The following is a 13,847-nucleotide window of genomic DNA, read 5'->3' on the forward strand; positions in this document are numbered from 1 at the left end:
TATACTGTGTTTAACGGATGAGGTGGACGGTCTGCAGGAGTTGTCCGTTTTGAACTATCCTGTAACATAAACCCCAGACAGGATGACTTTGAGAAGGACTGGGGGTGGTTAAAGCGTTCAGTAACACCAGTGGTTAAACAGCTATTCTACTCTGTCAGAGCTGTTCTGATCCAGTCAGGGCGGGGGAGGGGCAGGGCTTTCCGCTTAGACATACTTCTTGAACTCGTCGTAGAGGACGAGGACGAAGGCCCCGCCCATGCCTCGGAACACGTTAGACAGAGCCCCCTTGAAGAAGGCCCTGCTTCCCTCTTCACGAGCGATCTTCCTCCAGCAGTCCATGGTAGATGTGTACATAATGTCAGCTGGGGAGACGCAGAAATATTATCCATGTGCCACATATATAGGAAAAGTATGGTATACAGTCATGTACTATATATATATAATATATACAATATATGTGAGATGGGTTATTTAGATGGTATGACACCAAAATAAAATACAATTCACTCATGCTACTCAGACCAATAAACAGGATATAATGTAGTAATAATAATCATTTAAAAAAAAGTATAATAATATTTTAAAAATCAACAATACATTTTATTTATAGAGCTTTTCAAAATAAAACTAACAAAACCCTTTTTAAAAAGCTTTCCATCTGAAAGCTAGCCTAGCTTAGCACAAACTAATTGAAGCGGATACGGATTAGCTAGCCTAGCTGTTGGCCAAAAAGACCTCTCGTAGAGTTAAGCTAGGCTTAGCTCGATGTGGTTCCTTTGAGCTCATTTTAATGTTGTGTGTGCTTTTCCCCTCATTTGAATGATCCATTGTGTCCTGAACTAATACATACTATGTAGGAACCCAGTTCAGATGTTAAAGGGTATCATAGTTATCAAGTAAGCACCTCCCATCACAACCGTTTTGTTGAGTCAGGCCCAGGAGACCTCCTGAAGGTGGAATCACCAGTAAGACTCTCCTTTCGGTTTAAGCGGCACGGTGGTGTAGTGGTTAACACTGTCGCCTCACAGCTAGAAGGTCCTGGGTACAATTCCCGCTTGGGGACCAGGTTGCCGCATTGCCAGGTACCCAGGTGGGGAGTATCTCCCGGGCCTTTCTGTGTGGAGTTTGTATGTACTCCCCGTGCTCGCAAGGGTTTCCCCTCCCGATAAGATAAACCCAATGGAAAAACATGCACAACAGATCGCTAACGCTGTTGCGTCCCTGACGAAGACGGACAGGAGCACTTGGATTGGTCCCCGAGTGTGGCGCACACTGCAGCCCTTGTCTGCTCCCGGCCCTTGGGGGGAAGGACAACGGTATGGGAGGAACATTTCGTCAGCGACTCAGTGCATGTGTGTGTTCCTGTGGGTCGCCCATCGCATGTGTGTGTGTGTGTTAATTGATGACAAATAAAGACTTCTACTTCTACTTCTACTTCTACTTCTACTTTCTCACCTCCTTTGCGCCCCGACTGCATCATCATGCGACGCCTCACGGTGTCGAAGGGGTAGGACACCACTCCTGCCACGGCCGTCACAGACTGGGCGATCATCCAGCTGACCATGATGTGTGTGTTCTTGGGATCAGGAAGCATACCTGTTGTGCCAAAACGACCCGAGACAGAAAACAGAAGAGAACAACGCTCTGGAACAAGTGGTCAAAAAGCACAGTATAGGGAACTGGTCACGTGGTCTCTCTATAGGAGTAAAACACATGTGGCCTTATTCTAACGACCGCTGCGATACACAGGAGGGCTGTGTCCCGACTGCCTGAGCGTTAAGGCGCTCCCATAGTCCAGCAGACTGTACACAGAGCAGACTCCGCCGAGGTCCGCGCGGCTCTTTGAGCTTTCATAGTCGAGCAGATCTCAGCGGACGTCCGCGGTCTATTTCCTACATTTCTCGCACCAGTTTTACTACATTTCCCACAATTCTGTCTGTTCTACTGTACTGGCAGATCAGAGGGAACATTATCCGGGGTGCCCATGTACATGTCAAAATACTTCCCAAAGGTCAGTGAATACCACAACCACTACACCAGAGGAAGCTCAACAAATCATGTTAAACCCAGATTCGGCTCAAACAAGGGACTAAACACGTTTCGCAATTATGCCACAACAATGTGGAACGCCCTACCCAAAGCTGTAAAGGAATGTGAATCCCTGCCCACATTCAAAACGGCCTTAAAGAGCACCTACGGGAGGCTGCAATTCGAAACTGGCCACCGTAAATGCCCAAAACCCCCACCACCTCCTAATAGACAGTCTCCTCCCCACCGCATGTATATATTCCCTCCCCGCCGTATGTATATTTCCCTCCCACCCACCCACCCCCTCCTAATGTACAGTCCCCTCCCCATCATATGTATATACTCTGTCAGGATCTAGGGGTAACAGTACTGTATATTTGAATACCGCCTATGTCACAAATGTATCAGTACTAAATACCTATATGTCCCTATGCCATAAATGTCATGTATGTTGTGTATGTCATAAATGTCTATATGAATTGAAAATGGGGGACCCTGATGGAAACAAGACAAACGTCTTTCTCAGGTCTGCATCCCCTTAACAATTGTATGTATTGAGCCGTACTGTATTGTACCCATTCTGCAATCTGTTAAATAAAGTTTTCATTCATTCATTCATTCATCAGCGGGAGAGAGAGAGAGGGAGAGGGAGAGAGAGAGAGAGAGAGAGACAGAGAGAGAGAGAGAGAGAGAGAGAGAGAGAGAGAGAGAGAGAGAGAGAGAGAGAGAGAGAGAGAGAGAGAGAGAGAGAGAGAGAGAGAGAGCGCGCTTCACGGGCTCATCTCTCTCCTCGCGCCACCAATCGCTCGCGCAGTGTCACATTTAATGCAGTTCGATGTCAACCAAAACGCCGAGCAGCGTTTTGTGTGACACCAAGTCAGCGGCGCGGATGTCCGCGCCTCAGAAAATAGGAGCGTCGCACCTGTGGGTCTGCTGTCCGCTGAGATCAAAGCTCAAGAGTCCGCGCGGACATCCGCGGAGTCTGCTCTGTGTACAGTCTGCTGGACTATGGGAGCGCCTTTACGCCCCCCCCCCCCCTCCTCAGCTTAACACCTCACGGCTGTATATAGATGAATCGCATTAATATAGTCATTATATTACAATATACTGATCAGAGTGACATCACATGCATACGTGATTCTTTTAGTTCGGCACGGGAAAAGTCCACTGTAGAATTTCTGATTGACCTACCTCAAGCCCCGCCCTCTTTTCTCCATCCTCCTCCCCGAGGGAAGCGACGGTGATGGGAGGATCGAGAAAAGAGGGCGGGGGGCTTGAGACAGGTAAATTCGGGTATAGGTTTCTGTCAACCCGTAGTCCCACGTGCAGGCCTAGTGGAGAGGATGCATGTTCGTGTCGCGGTGTTCCCACACCTTTCGCTGTGTCGTAGACGCCAAAGTAGGCGGCCCTGTAGATGATGATCCCCTGAACGGACACGCCGAAGCCTTGGTACAGGCCCCGAGCCCCGTCCGACTTGGAGATCTTCCTCAGGCAGTCGGCCAGCCCGTTGAACTCCCTGGTGGCGCCCGCCTTGCCCACGTCGGCCGCCAGGCGGGTTCGGGCGAAGTCCAGCGGGTAGACGAAGCACAGGGAGGTGGCTCCGGCGGCGCCGCCGGACGCCAGGTTGCCGGCGAAGTAGCGCCAGAACTGGGTGTGCTTGTCCACGCCTCCGAGGAACACCTGCTTGTACTTGTCCTTGAAGGCGAAGTTGAGGGCCTGGGTGGGGAAGTAGCGGATGACGTTGGCCAGGTTGCCGCGCCAGAAGGAGGCGAAGCCCTGCTCTTTGGGGATGCGCACGAGGCAGTCCATGATGCCCTTGTACTGCTGGTCCACAGTGATCTGCTTGCTGGCATGTTGCACCTGGTGGGGGAACAGGGGAGACATGAGCCAATGAGCCATTCATTTTCCTTAATAATAATAATAATAATAATAATAATAATAATAATAATAATAATAATAATAATAATAATAATAATAATAATAATAATAATAATAATAATAATAATAATAATAATAATAATAATAATAATAATAATGCCGTTTAGAGAAAGCTTGGGATAAACGTATGAAAAGAACATATTGTCATATTTATTTTGGCCTCTGATGGTGTGCATGGTGTAGCTTACAAACCTTGGGAAGTGAATGTTATATTCAATTATTGTTTTTGGTGTCTTATAATCCCGTAAGGGATGGGTCCGTCGGACATGACACGAAAATAAAATTGTATTCATTCATACCAGAAATTCTGCTGACATCACCCTGCATATTGGCCTAGTCCTAGTGTCACATTCAGGCACTCAATTAGGATTCAACTGTAAAATATGGTGCGAGCAATCATGCATGACATTATGTATGTACATTATGGCTTAATTGATCATATATACGCGCCCCCACCCCTTCCCAAATACATAATACTGAAATAGCCTCATCATCAGAACCCATGGAACCATAACAGCTGGGTATATAGGCTATAGTGTGACACTGCAGTGGTACTGCACCACTAAACACAGCAGATGTGGGGGTTTTAGAGACATGCTGCTGACCTAATAACAGTGGGTAGAACTACTTTCTCTTTATAGCCCAAAATGAGAGTCAAGATGAAATTGTTGCATTTTCTAAGGATGGGTTAAAAAACCCAAACCACTCGTTATGGGCTACAGCCGCGGTGGTGGTACCCTACTACTGTAGAAGTGCGCGCCTCACCGCTGCAGGACACAGCTGCAATGATGGTTAGTTCGAGGATTTAAACATGGTAACCGCTCAACAGATGTCAGTTTATCGGTAGGATAAGGCTCGTTTTGTTGTTGTTGAATCATGTAGCGTGTGGAATACTAATTCGCAGATACTTTTCATTCAACGCATACGCTCTCCAACAACCCCCGATGCGCAATAAGCCGCCTACCTGAAGAAGAAGCTTCACTCGCTCAATTGGTGCCACTGCCGTTTTGGAGATGGCTGCCGCGACGCCACCGGCCAAAAAGTCCTTCGCAAATGATACAGCCGCGTCTGCCATGATTGCTGGTGTGTGGTTTGAATTGTCGGTTTTAATAAGGAGCGAACGCAGGAGGTACGAGGCGGCGGCTGAGTTTCAGACGTCTGTCTGGGTACCACAAGTTGAGCATCCGTGAATTGACTAAATGGGAACACGGAGTCCTGGTAAAAGCTCGCGAGAGGATACAGGGGACGTTGAACGCTGGCGCAGTTAGTCAGCATCCCGTCGGTCGGTCATCATCACATCGTGCCATAACACAAGTTTTAATAATTATTAAGAGAAATACGCTGTATTCATTTTATAATACATTACAAAGTCTTAAAACAAAACAGGCCTGCCGACATTTGAATGGTCCCATATTTTTCATCTTTTCAAAAATGTTGTGGTTTTTTCAAATAATAATAAACTGTATTTGTATATAGCACATTTCAATTATAGACAGGCATACAATGAGCATCTATATATTAAAAAATTATTCTGTGGAACAACGTTGTAAATCTTTCCTAGAAGAAACTAGTCAAATAATTCTAATTTTCATTATTTAATTCCCACCATCTCTTTCTTCCCTTGTTTTGAGCAGATAATTTCTGGTGGGTGTTGTAGAACAAATAATCCCTTACTCAAATACTAGCAAATACAAATACATAGATCAGGTGGGCAGTGTTCCTGCCTCCAAAGGGGACAATCAATTAAAGCTAATTGATTGTTTGTGTCCATGGGTATGGCATCACGTATGGGAATACTTCTGAATGGCATGTTTAATCTGAAGACTCAGATTCAGAACCCTGGCCAAACTGCAAGGAGTAGCCTATCTATGTAACCTTCCCCCAGCACCTATCACCTAAAGAAAACCAATGTTCCATAATATGTTCCTTCCATAATTTTTCTTTTGCAATGGAGACATTATTGACTCAGGTCTTGATACAAGGATTAACACTAGAGAATAGGGACATATGAGTTTTAATTTTATTTGCTGTATTTTGTGGTTGTAAAAAGTTTGTTTACGTTGTAACATTATATTCTGCTTTATGATTGGTTAAACACGTCCCAAAATCTTTTTTCCATCTACAGATCAAACGCTTGAAGAATGTATGTGGATGTACCTCACATTGATATGGCAAACTAATAATAATAATGGATTGAGACTTTAAATCAATCACATTTTAGCTGGCTGTGACGTACAGGCGTAGAGACAGCCCTGCCTGGGAGTATGTGTTAATACAACAGCTGATGGGACATAAACAGCAGGCAAAGCTGTTCCCCAACGGAATTCTCCTGAAAAGGGTCTATAGGTAAGATCATTCATCAATGAATAATATAACATTAACAACAATAACAACAAGAAAGGTCCTATAGGCTACACAGATGTTCCCAAAGCCGGATTCTCTCAGCAGTTGTATTAATTGTCTCTTGGTATTTCCCCTCCCCTCTCACCAGAAAGCTGAGAGACTGGAGAGGGTAGGTGTTGACCCAGTCAACGTGGCTTCTGCTACAAGCACCACACACCCTGGGGCCAAAAACAAGAGGATTTCCTGAACATGAAACCTCTCCTGGTTGACCTCTTTGACCTCTCTCCTGGACCTCTCACCACAGAGTCATATAATATAGCCCCAAAGAGGAGAGCCCTCACCTCTATAGTAAGACCCCCTTCTTGTAGGATTTACTGCCATCTGTTGGTGGGAGGATTACAAGTTCTGACCTGATCATTAATGGTGGAGGAGTGTATTATAGAAACATGTTTAATTAATTAATGTAATTAATAATTGAATTAGAAAGGTCTTGGTAGATAGCATTGTTCATATATATTTTTTTATCCTCATAGCTAATTGTAGAGTTAGATGACATACCTGCACAGACCACAAGTCATAGCAGGAGGCACTGTAAACATTCAATTGTGTTCTAATAGCAAGAATAAATAGTGAGAAAATGTGTATGTCAAATTTTTTTAACGGCTTTCATCTTGCCTACAATGTCTTCACTTTGCTACACATACAGGGTATACAAAACTAACATATGTCAGAGTTTGTAGGCAAAAATATTACATAAATAATATGGCACATATAATTAGGCCTAGCACAGATCATTTGGGCCAATGCTGGCAACTGATGGAAATAGCCTATTACTACATAGACGCATATCTTTCTCACAGGGTTTTCAGTGTTTTCTTACACTACAATTTACTAGGGGAAAAAAAGACAAGTGTCTTCATTGAGATAGAGTTTAACTAACAACTGTGATTTTAAGAATGACTTATGGCTGAGATTGTTCTATGTATGATGATCCTTGTTTTACTTTAGCTACACAAAATACATACAGGTGATCAAATCGACCAATGATATATCTTTGTTTTAATTTCTATTGACCAACATAATACAGCACCGCATGTCGTGGCATTGGTATTGCTCTTAAGTGGTTTATAAGTTCAAGTATAATAGAGAAAAGTCTTTGCATAATGGGATTCACATTTTATTCACATTGTTTGCAATTTACATGCTATCATGATAGCAGTTCCAGCTCCAGGTATAGGGTAAACAAATATTTAATAATATGTACAATAATATTTGTATTTAAACAAATACAAATAAAATAAAATAAAATAAGAAATTCTAAGAAATAAATAATATAAGCAAACCAGATTAACAATGAAAAAGAGGCTATAATGTTGTTCATGTTTACTTGTTGGTCAATAAATCAGCAGAACAGAAAGGATTTAGAAATTTGACCACATAAAGGATGTTGCAAAATGCCATGTTACGCTATAAAAAAAAAAAAAGGCAGCCACCACCCTCTCTCTCTCTCTCTCTCTCCCTGCCTCTCTCTCTCTCTCTCCCTACACGATGCCATTACATACTACTACTGTAGGTGGCCATGTTCTCTCTATCTCCCTCTCCCCACCCTACATGATGCTGTTACGTACAACTAGGTGGCCATGTTCTCTATCTCTATCTCTCTCTTTCTCTCTCTCTCTCACTCTCTCTCTCTCTCTTTCTCTGCCTCTCCCCACTGCCGTTACATACTACAAGGTGGCCATGTTCTATCTCTCTCTCTCTCTCTGCCTCTCCCGACCCTACACAAAGGTGGCCATGTTCTCTCTCTCTGCCTCGCCCCACCCTACATGAGGCTGTTACGTACTACTAGGTGGCCATGTTCTCTCTCTCTGCCTCTCCCCACCCTACATGAGGCTGTTACGTACTACTAGGTGGCCATGTTCTCTCTCTCTGCCTCGCCCCACCCTACATGAGGCTGTTACGTACTACTAGGTGGCCATGTTCTCTCTCTCTGCCTCTCCCCACCCTACATGAGGCTGTTACGTACTACTAGGTGGCCATGTTCTCTCTCTCTGCCTCTCCCCACCCTACATGAGGCTGTTACGTACTACTAGGTGGCCATGTTCTCTCTCTCTGCCTCGCCCCACCCTACATGAGGCTGTTACGTACTACTAGGTGGTCATGTTCTCTCTCTCTGCCTCTCCCCACCCTACATGAGGCTGTTACGTACTACTAGGTGGCCATGTTCTCTCTCTCTGCCTCTCCCCACCCTACATGAGGCTGTTACGTACTACTAGGTGGCCATGTTCTCTCTCTCTGCCTCGCCCCACCCTACATGAGGCTGTTACGTACTAGGTGGCCATGTTCTCTCTCTCTGCCTCGCCCCACCCTACATGAGGCTGTTATGTACTACTAGGTGGCCATGTTCTCTCTCTCTGCCTCTCCCCACCCTACATGCTGCAGTTACGTACTACTAGGTGGCCATGTTCTCTCTCTCTGCCTCGCCCCACCCTACATGAGGCTGTTATGTACTACTAGGTGGCCATGTTCTCTCTCTCTGCCTCTCCCCACCCTACATGAGGCTGTTACGTACTACTAGGTGGCCATGTTCTCTCTCTCTGCCTCTCCCCACCCTACATGAGGCTGTTACGTACTACTAGGTGGTCATGTTCTCTCTCTCTGCCTCTCCCCACCCTACATGAGGCTGTTACGTACTACTAGGTGGCCATGTTCTCTCTCTCTGCCTCTCCCCACCCTACATGAGGCTGTTACGTACTACTAGGTGGCCATGTTCTCTCTCTTGTCCAACAGAAGCATAGTTGGTCGAGTAGAGGCTCTCTCTGCGCTCTGTCCTATCCACGCTGCTCATACTCCCGAGCCGCAACATCTGCCTCAGTTTCTGCCTGAACTCTGCGCAGGCGAAGTAGTAGATGAACGGATCCAGGCAGCTGTTCAGGCAGCTGAGCGAGAGCGACAGCTTGTAGGCCATGTAGAGGGAGTCCTTGTAGTAGAGCCTGCGGACCGTGTGGGCGAGGAGCAGGACGTTGTTGGGCGCAAAGCAGAGGGTGAACACCAGCAGGACGACGAGCGCCAGGCGTATCGCCTTCTCCTTCTGCCCCGTCCGGGAGTCCCGCGCCAGCTTGCGTATGACACTGACGTAGCAGAACGCGGTGACGCAGAACGGTAGGAGGAAGAGGACGAAGAACAGGGTGAAGAGGAACGCGACCCAGGCCAGCGTGGACGGCAGCATGCAACGCTTCAGCACGTCGAAGCAGGTGGTGATGCCCAGTTCGGGAACGTGGAAGGTGAGGTCGGTGGTCATCAGCGGGTACAACACGGACAGGACCACGGCCCACATCAGGAGGCAGCAGACCACGGCGATGGACGTGTTCTCCCGGGTCTCTCGGAACAGCATGGGCCGGACGATGCCCAGGTAGCGGTCCACGCCGATGGCCGTCATGGTCAGGATGGAGCAGTACATGTTGGAGAAGAACACCAGCGTCACGAACCTGTGAGGAAGACATGATGGAAGACATGATGGAAGACAATCACTTCATTAACCTTTTCACTGCCACACGACAGAAGGTTTTACTATCACACAACCGACAGTCGCCGGTTGTGAAAGGGTGAAAGGGTTAAAGCTACATTATGACGTGTTATAGGTTCATGCTACTCTCCAACACAGAACCTTCAATGAATATGGGTTATTTCTAGGGTTAAGGTACCTTATGTATACTGCACCTGTGTATACTGTTTACTTTACTTACTTCTATATTCAGATTCTAAGTGTTTTATTGCCCATATTATATGATAACTGTTTACTTTATTCCAGTGGTTCTCAACCTGTGGTACGCGTACCACTAGTGGTACTTGGGCCCCCTGCTGGTGGTACTCGGAGGGATCCCTGGAATCAATTTTTTTTTATAAAACCACCTTTAAAATCAAAATACTAATACTACAACAAATGAAAATAAGCTTGAGATAATTGAAATTGGGGGTTAAAATATTTTTTACATTTATTTGGTTGTTTTTAGATTTAGAAACTAAATTTGTTTCTGAGTCTGACATTGTTCCTGACGGACAGTAGTACCTGTGGCGTGTGTACGATTCGCTAACGTTACAAGCAAGCTAGTGATGACTAGCCGAGGGATGTGGCAAAAGTTGCTCAAAACGGGAGATATTCTAAAGAGAATAGTGGAGGAGAATATTTTTTTAAACCAGAAGATTTCTTCACAAGAAAACGTGATGCACTGAGAAAGCACAAGTCCACGATTCAATCCTGCAGCCAGGAAGGCACAGGACAACTCGTATTGTTCCAGCCTCCGCATAATGAAAGTCGGTAAGCCACACATTATACCGAGTCCGACTGAACACTCGTTTCTCAAAGCCTTCTGTCTAAAACGGACTACAAGTGTTTTGTTGATTTACGTCCACAATCCACATCACTTTTATGCTGTTACTGCTGTCGGATTAGACTGTATTTGATTGGAAGAAGATCCCTCAGGATTTGATGTAGTTCTAGGCGATATTATGCTAATAAAACTTTAATTTTTAACTAACCCGACCGCAAATTACCCGCAAACAATACAAATATTTTAGTTTGACTCGTGATCCCGCGCACTATGGATCTAATCAGCCCGCGCATCACTAGTGTGTGTACAAGTACAATTGCTTGCTGAGAGAGAGAGAGAGAGAGAGAGAGAGAGAGAGAGAGAGAGAGAGAGAGAGAGAGAGAGAGAGAGAGAGAGAGAGAGAGAGAGAGAGAGAGAGAGAGAGAGAGAGAGAGAGAGAGAGAGAGAGAGAGAGAGAGAGAGAGAGGGGGGGGGGGGGGGGGTACATTTGCTGAAATACAGTTGTTCTTAATTTTCTCACTTGCTATGTGAGAATGTTAGTTATTATGTTCTCAATGCCCCTTGCATTGTATGAGCATTGTGTGGAAGAGTTTGCTAGTTCTAGTGCTACCCCTTTGTACATGGTGGCTGTGTCTGACAAAAGTTAACAATAAATAATGTTATTAGGAATAGATTTGCCTTCTGCGTGAACTGAATAGACTGTATTTTAACATCGGTCATATGGTGGTACTTGGAGAGCCAGCTATGTTCTCAGGTGGTACTTGGTGTAAAAAGGTTGAGAACCACTGCTTTATTCTATATTCACAGAGTTAATTATATTGTTTACACTGCTTATATTTATCTTTACTATAATTGTATTGCCTATATTTACGTCTTTCTTCTATTCCACTGCCCATACCTGTACCTCCCCTCCCCGCTCCCCCATGATGATATTATGCCTGAATTTCCCCAAGGGGATCAATAAATTAATATCTTATCTTTTATGGGCATTTAGGATATGAGTGGCAACTTATGTATAGGATAGGGGCTCCCAAATAGATAAACAGATTAGAACATCGAACTGTCGATCCAGTAATGTTTTGTCCCAAAGACCCCCATCTGAGAAGATTTTTAGTGTTACTATGATTTTGATCTAATTAATAATGAGAATTGTCTACTGTTGAGGAGATGTTAGTGGAAAGAATGAAACCTATATTGTCAACCGTCTTTCTTTGATCTCATTGTACTAAAGCTCTAGTAAATTAAATTAACTCTGTCTCTCTCTCAAGGAGCCCATGAGGAGGTGGCCGCTGACTGTAGAATACCTGCACATCATGGGTCCTAGGGTCCAATTGTATCCTTGGAGCTGGTAGGCAATCTGGAAGGGCAAGGCAGCCCCCAGGGCCAAGTCTGTGAAGGTCAAATTGATCATGAAGATAATGGAGCGGGTTTTGGGTGATGTGCGGAAGAGGAGGAGCCACATAGAAAGCCCATTCCCGGAGAGGTTGATGACCGTGACGATGATGTAGATGATGGAGATGGTGGAGCTGGCATAGAAGTTCTGGAACAGGGATATTGTGTCGTTGTCCAGCTTGGTGATGTTTAAACCACACATATCGGAATTCCTTCGCAGGTACCTGGGGTCAAAACGGAGACAAGCTTTATAGAGAGGATCGCAAGTGATTTGTGTGGACTGTTACAGTAATACCATAGGCATAGTCTTACATAGGGACACTAGGGACATGTCCCTACCGATGCCACGGAAACACAAATTGTCCCTACCAAAAGAAATGCAGAGTAATCGCGGTCTTGCAAAACAGAGCCATTTTACTACTGTATCTGTTGCGAAAGTGTAGGTTGACAGCTGCATCAAGAACCAGCGAGAAAATCAGCCAGCGATCATATTATCTGCAATATGCAATCAACAACAAGCGCATTTACGTTCAGATTAGTGCAAAAAATATCTTTTACACTTTGTGCGCTTGCATATCAGATGTCCCTACCAAAGCTCAAATCAAACCTACACCCCTGAGTGATACAAAGCTGTAAATACTGTATATGCTGTGTCATTGTGCTGTGCTCTTTTATGCAGTACTGTGCAACAGCATGGCAGGCACAGCAGCGCCTCTACTTCCTTAGGCGTCTAAGGAAGTTCAAAGTGAGTCAGAAGATCCTAGAGAACTGCTACTCATGCACGATAGAGAGCATCCTGACTGGTAACATCACCTCCTGGTTTGGGAATAGCACCGCACACGACTGCAGCAGACTGCAGAGAGTGGCTCGATCAGCCGAACGTACAATTGGAGGTGGGCTTCCCACTCTCCAGGACATTTACACCAGGCATTGCAGGGCCAAGGCTGAGAGAATTGTCAAAGCCACCCAAACAACTGCCTCTTTGCACTGCTGCAGTCAGGCAAGCACTATCGGAGTCTCATGGCTAGTACAGAGAGACTGAAATGGAGCTTATATCCCCAGGCCATCAGGATGCTCAATGACTCTATACAACACTAACCCATCCATTCTACATGTACAAACTTTAAACACTTTTAAACACTACACCATAGTTTATCTTTCGTTTTATTTTTTATTTTCGTTATTATTTATTTTGTGCAAGTGTAGGTTTAGGTGTAGGTTTGATTTGCATTTTGTACTTTAGTTTGTATATTGTATATATATATATATATATATATAAAGCACAATCTCAGGGGGCTCATACTGAACCAAGCATTTCAATATAATGTATGTAACCTTATATGTGACAAATAAAACAAAACTTGAACTTGGACTTGAAACACAAATTGCCCCGTTTGTGAAAAATGACACAGTAGTGTCACAACCACTTTACTACTGTGGACTTACATTATTGTTGATTGTATGGTATGGTATGTATGGTGTGGTATGGTATGGTATGGTATGGTATGGTATGGTATGGTATGGTATGGTATGGAATGGTATGGTATGGTATGGTATGGTATGGTATGGTATGGTATGGTATGGTATGGTATGGTATGGTATGGTATGGTATGGTATGGTATGGTATGGTATGGTTTATTCTTAATCCCCGAGGGGAAACATGGTTTGTAACATTCAACTATCACTTTCGGTCACAATTTCCACTCAGCAAGGTGCTTTGATTTTAAAAGGTGTTATGCAGCAATCTGTGCAAGCGCACAAGCATCATTGCCACATAGCTGGAGGTGCATGCGTTTTCAAGATTCAAGAGGTTTA

General features: G+C 44.8%; 2 protein-coding genes across 2 annotated transcripts; both read right to left on the reverse strand.

The window, feature by feature from the left end:
- Positions 1–204: 204 nt before the first annotated feature.
- slc25a6 (solute carrier family 25 member 6) lies at positions 205–5,041 on the reverse strand (the record flags this gene model as incomplete). The annotated part of the gene is made up of 4 exons (XM_084310144.1): positions 205–362; positions 1,456–1,596; positions 3,402–3,888; positions 4,931–5,041. The coding sequence occupies 4 exons, from the start codon at positions 5,039–5,041 to the stop codon at positions 205–207; spliced, it is 897 nt and encodes a 298-aa protein (XP_084166270.1).
- Positions 5,042–9,043: 4,002 nt separating this feature from the next.
- On the reverse strand, positions 9,044–12,234 carry p2ry8 (P2Y receptor family member 8; the record flags this gene model as incomplete). Its single annotated transcript, XM_084311479.1, has 2 exons — positions 9,044–9,797; positions 11,945–12,234. 2 exons carry the CDS (start codon positions 12,232–12,234, stop codon positions 9,044–9,046), a joined length of 1,044 nt encoding a protein of 347 aa, XP_084167605.1.
- Positions 12,235–13,847: the final 1,613 nt, after the last annotated feature.

Source organism: Notolepis coatsorum, assembly GCF_963971535.1.
Source record: "Notolepis coatsorum genome assembly, chromosome: 3".
NCBI classification, from domain to species: Eukaryota; Metazoa; Chordata; class Actinopteri; order Aulopiformes; family Paralepididae; genus Notolepis; species Notolepis coatsorum.